General features: G+C 40.1%; 2 protein-coding genes across 3 annotated transcripts in view; one reads left to right on the top strand and one right to left on the bottom strand.

The window, feature by feature from the left end:
• The window catches only part of LOC135217299 (uncharacterized), a 30,648-nt gene extending 26,959 nt beyond the window's left edge, over positions 1 to 3,689 (bottom strand). Inside the window, exon 1 of the mRNA XM_064253065.1 lies at positions 3,509 to 3,689. Coding sequence (XP_064109135.1) covers positions 3,509 to 3,554 — 46 coding nt within the window. The 5' untranslated portion in view covers positions 3,555 to 3,689. The remainder of the gene's footprint in view (positions 1 to 3,508) is intronic.
• Positions 1 to 6,000, top strand: part of LOC135217298 (general transcription factor 3C polypeptide 5-like) — a 120,104-nt gene that overhangs the window by 15,694 nt on the left and 98,410 nt on the right. The gene's annotated exons all lie outside the window — the stretch shown is intronic.

The raw sequence follows: 6,000 nt of genomic DNA on the forward strand, positions 1-6,000 counted from the left end.
GAAAGAATAAGAGCCATTATGCGCGTTTATGTATATATGTATATATATGTGGATAACACACAAACATATAAATATATATATATATATATATATATATATATATATATATATATATATATATATGTGTTGTGTGGTGTGTGATGTGTGTACGTATATGTGTGTATGTATGTACATAAACACACTTACATACATATATGATAACGAGAGATCGAAAAGACAAGACAGACAGGCACGCATTGGCATCAAAATCCTTGCGAAAATTAGAATGAAAATAATATAGCAACGTTAAGCAATCTGAATAGTGCACTTATTCTCCCATCGTGAAGTTACGCCTTCAAGCTCGATTTCCGACTAGTTTTAAGACGTTCATAAATCACAGGGGTTGTTGACCAGACAGTGTGTTCTTATTAGTGCCGTCTCTACTAATTATCGCTGGTGAAACTAAGTGGTTTGACGCGAAAGTCCACACTGGAGAATTTACTTCTTGCACTAACAGAAATTTCAACATTGGTTCAAAGGATTTATCATTGCTTAATAAGAGGTATATCGCGTGATATCCTCAGTTAAGATAAGATACATTGCTTTCAATCATTTTCGACGACTTTCCGTGTTTTTGTCACGGAAAAAAGCGTATGAAGTTTGAAAACTCCTTCATCAGCCAATTACTTTGCACGGCTACGATACACACCCATTGCTGAGTAAGTAGCCAGCCAATCAGAAGGAAGAGCTAGTCTCTCCACGTCGAAGGAAAAAAAATCAGACACTTTCGCCGGCTCTAGTTCAAGTGTTACTAAAATAAAATATAAAAAGGGGGGGGGGGGCTATAATTCTCTCTCTTGATGCTGAAGACACACACACACACACACACACACGATAAGATAATGGAGAGAGAGAGAGAGAATGCAGAATGTGGCTGGATTTCATTAGACTAGATTATAGTTGGCCTTTATTTCCAGTTAAACGTCATCCCTTTGCCTAATTTTGAGATGTAGAATTAAGGAACACCAAATCATAGAGAGAGAGAGAGAGATAGAGAGAGAGAGAGAGAGAGAGAGAGAGAGAGAGAGAGAGAGAGAGAGAGAGAAAGTCTTGTAAAGACAGGACGCAGAAATTCCATTTTATATAGCAGAGCGTAGCAGCTGTACGTAAGAGTAGCATGATGGCAACCTTTCAGCGTGAAAACTTGTTTTCCGATTTCAACATTGTAGGTTACCTCATTATACCAAAGACCACAAAACCAGTACCGGGGCCATTGTTAATTTCGCGGTGCAATAACGCAAGGTCGGGTAAAGGCTAATGGATTTATCTCCATAAGTTAGCCAAGAGTAATTATGTCATTAAGTCTCTCACGCATACACATTTTCGTTTGCGCTATAGCCTTACATTTCTTTTCATTTCTGTCCACCTATAACGTCCCAGATGGGCTACAAGCCCAATTCCGATTACCCCTAGAGGATTTTAAAAAACACGGAGTTGAACTTTCAGAAGAATGCTGGTCAGCGGTTAGGGCCCAACCCACTAGATTTTATCCGATAATGTTAGTTTCCGTTTTTATTCATTTGTTTATTTGGAATGGTCGATGGTGGGGAAGGATCAATACGTAAGATTGCGAACCTCAGACTTCCAGAGCACTGTAAGCAATATTTTCAACTGATGTTAGGGCAAGTTGAGCTTTCAGAGCACTATAAATCTCTCTTCAACAGTGGATGGACGGTTATGTTTTGGTTTGTCAAGTTGATCAGGTTCTTTTAGTTAGAAGCTACAACCATTTACCTGTACAATTATTACTAATGCCAGGGATGAAGTGGGGTTACTGAAAGCTATTCAACAAATATATATATTATAATATATAATATATATATATATATATATATATATATATTGTGATGTGTGTGTGATGTTGTTGTGTGTGTGTATATTTAGATATGTATGTAGTATATGTATATGTATATATATATTATATATATATAATATATATATATATATAGTATATATAGATATATATATAATATATATATATATATATATATATATATATATATATATATATATACACACTTATTTAACAATCGATGATGCCTACTCCACCCAAAGCTTCTCCGTATATCGTGACACAGCTATTTCGTAGAAACCCGTCGAATGCATTAGCATTATAATCTCTAGAGACCCCTTTTCGTTGCTGGTGTCGGAGAATTGTTCCATTGAACGAAATCCAAAAACTGGTCTTGGGCGCTGCCGGATTACGAAATAAATACTAACTCGGGGTAAGTCAGCTTGGACCGCTTCCAAAAATGCATTTTCATATTGCTTACTCTTCTCGTTTTCTTCTCACCGGTCGCTTTCTTTGTTTCCGTCTTTCGTGATATCTGCAGGGAATATCAGTCACTTTTGGGAGATGTAACAGATCCTATTTTCGTCGTAAAAATGAAAGTATTTAGGAGTGCCCTCATGAACTTCACGAAGACGTGATTTTTTTCCAGTTTTATTTCTTCAATTTTCTTTCAAGGGACTGTATTAGATGATATAAATGTATTATAAATATGTACATGTACGTCTTGCACATGCGTCAAAATAGAGGATTTTGATGTGAAACTCAAACATATAACCTCTTTTTCTCCTCTCTCGCTCTCTCCTTTCTCTCTAGTTCTCATTGCTTGTGTATGTTTCGTGCGCGTGCGCGCGAGACTGCAAGTGATTTGAATTATGTAAGCATATTGTTTGCACGTGCATTTAAAGGCATTTCCATTTGTAATATCTCTGTCAGGGTGGCGTAGCAGCAGCTGGCTCGAGATCTTGTTTGATCTAGAGTTGGCGTAGGGTGAGTTTCTCCGTCAGGATAATTATAAATATAGATTCAACGAGAGACAAGTAGGGTTGGAGGAGAGAGAGAGAGAGAGAGAGAGAGAGAGAGAGAGAGAGAGAGAGAGAGAGAGAGAGACTTAAGTAGTTCTCATTTTTGAGATTGTTGGATAAGAAATTATTATTACTTGGTCCGTATTCGGTTTAAGTTTTTCTCTTTAAACGTGAAACACTTATCTTTGTTGATCGCGATTGAACGGCAAAGTAAAAGTCGCGTACCGTAGGAGAGGGAGAGGCTTCGAAATTGCAGCCTCCTCTTGAATGATTGCTTTTGGCAAGTTTAAATAGGACTTCCTATTGAAAGACAAAAGAGGAAACGGTTGATCTCACACTGAGGTCACTTAAAGGGGAACGTACACACAGCCAGCTGATGTTTAGGATAGATGCGGACAAACTGCAAGGATTAAGGTATAATACTCCTGTCCGGGCCCCTACGTCCATTTTCTCTCCACGCAACGCCAACCCCTTTCAGCCCTAGTATCCAGTCGTTGTTTTTGCTCGTGGGGGGGTTATCACCTGTGCTGCAGGCGCCCCTTACAACATCAGCATCTAGGCCCTCTCGCCGGTAAAAGTTGGAGCCAATTGTTCGGATGCAATCCCGGTCGCTTCGACAAGAAATTGACTTGATAGACGTCGAATGTTTACTTACCAGTACCGAAGACGGCCAAGACAGACAGAGCGACGAAAAACTTCATTCTGGTGGAATTTGGGACGTGAAAAGCGGGAGTAAAGGCTTCGAGCACTGGAGAGAGTGAGGCAGCTCTAACGAGAGTTGGCCGGCAACTGACTCGGTCGTCGGTCCCGACTCCCCGAGACCCGAGTCCAGATTTTGCACGATATCGGTGAGGAGGGAGAGAGCAGGAAGGGCCCAGGCCAGCAAGGGAGACGGCGGCCGGCTGCGTAGGAGAGAAGGGGACGAGTCTAGGGAATCTTGGGAGAGATGGCCGGTCCAGAGGATGCAATGATATGTGTCAAGCGCAGAAGGATTGTTTTCAATATCATTATTCTAGTAGTTCTCTTTCTGCTACTTATAATCCGGGAGCAGCGTAGCACCAGAATTGCTCAACAAACCGACATTATCCTCTCTTTCTCTTTCTCTCTTTCGTTACTCCTGCACCATATTATCCTAGGGAAGTATCCAGAACCCCCTGGTTTTTGGCCTGGATCCTTCTCTCTCTCTCTCTCTCTCTCTCTCTCTCTCTCTCTCTGCTCTCGGTTCTTCGCCTCGTCACCTCGCCTCGTCTTCCTGCTCTTCTTTGCTCCATCCTTTCACGACGCTCTCTCCTCTCTTCGTCGTCGAACTCCTCCTAGTCGTCTCTCTCTCTCTCTCTCTTTGCGTAAAATTGTGAGCATGACTGAAATGTGTATTTTGATAACCTCGCTTGACTGATCGCATCCTACTATTCCTGTGACAGTGCCTTACTAAATATAGATCAAGCTCCCGAGAGGTAGCATTGGAAAAGGAATATGAAATGTCGCATATAGACCAAAATGTCGCATTGTCCTGGGGAAGTTAAAGCTGAACACTCATTTTCGCTAAGGAAAAAAAAAATCTCGTTTGAGTTAGTTTTCGTTGTTACTTAGTTACAACAGACAAGAGCGAGAGAGGAAGAGGAGGAAGAAACATTTCACTTGTGGCTCTCCCCCCATTTCAAATATTTTATTACGGTTGATATTTGGGAGAGATGGCCTCCTGGAAATTGATATTACAATTTGTTTCTTATAAATTCAGTATTCTGTTGGACCGATAGAATGATGTGTACAATATGCAATAATACATGCAAGATGACTCTTTCACTAATAAATGCAAGATGTCTCTGTCACCGCCTAAAGCTCTCAATCGACACTCATTAAATGTCTGGAAATCGATGCACGCAGCCATTTGACGCATGGAGAACCGTGCTTGTTCTATATTGCTTAATGCTTACACTCTTCATACTTAAAATGTAGAAACTCTCTCCACGAAAGTATCGGAATCTTATGCTTACTAAGTTCCTAAGAAGGGTCACTTCATAGAATTCCAGCTTTCATAAAAGTTTGTTGCTTTTTACGCCTGCAGTTGGTGAAGTCTTCGTACTTTGTACTTACTTACTTCATGCAACATAGATTGTCTCGCGATCAAGCTTCATTGTTTTGATACCTATTTATTCGTGTTTAACAGCGGAACAAAGTTGAAAAGCGCAGATAATCACATCCACAGAGATAATAGACACATCTCACGAGTGTGGATATTTGCTGCATCCAAGAAATGCCGAAGAAAGCACTTGGCTCCGGAATTTAATGCGAAGCTTACATTCGTAATTTATTCACGGCATATGTTGCCAATGGCATTCTCTCTCTCTCTCTCTCTCTCTCTCTCTCTCTCTCTCTCTCTCTGTGTGTGTGTGTGTGTACCGTACACACACACACACACACACACACACACGAGAATTGTGACGTCTAGTCTTTTGGTATTCATCTTGGAAAGAATGTTGCTATGTTTGAAAGATGCTGAAGAAAATAGCTTTCCTTTTTTTGGCGTCAAGGCCATTTGTATTGTAAGGCCTTACTATAGTAGTGACTTGGTTGTAATTATTGATGGAACCTATCTTCCCGGAAAGTACCACTGTCTTCGTAGTAACAGTATTGTTCAGTTTAGTAGAAAGTTGTGCCTCTGTTATTTAATGCTATGCAGCTGTTGTTTAAAAAAAAAATTGTCGCTTATTTGTATTGGAATAACTTTCTACTCAGTAATAGAATATCACAGCGACAGTGATGGCTTTATGACGTTGTGATTTCTTTCATGTGCTTCCAAGGAGTCTTATTAGGTTCAGTCATATATTTCTACTTAATCTAAAGGAGACGTCTTTTGCATTCAGCATTAAACGAATGATCTCGTTATTTTTTTTTTTTTTTTTATAGAAGAAACGGCTACGAAGGTACTACGCATTTAAGTGTTTTTCTTGAGCTTGGTGGTCAGAAAATGCGGAGGACTTGAAGGGAAACACTTTGTTAACTTGTAGGGGAATGGAGTCCCTTCTTCGTTCGACGATGCTGTACACAATTGCGCGTGGGACGGTGCGACGGAGTTGTGGAGTTTCAAAGGACGCAGGTTACCGTAGCATGTTGTTGTTCTTATTCTTACACATAGTATTTTTTGTT

The sequence above is a fragment of the Macrobrachium nipponense genome, chromosome 7 (genome assembly GCF_015104395.2).
Source record: "Macrobrachium nipponense isolate FS-2020 chromosome 7, ASM1510439v2, whole genome shotgun sequence".
Lineage (NCBI taxonomy): Eukaryota > Metazoa > Arthropoda > Malacostraca > Decapoda > Palaemonidae > Macrobrachium > Macrobrachium nipponense.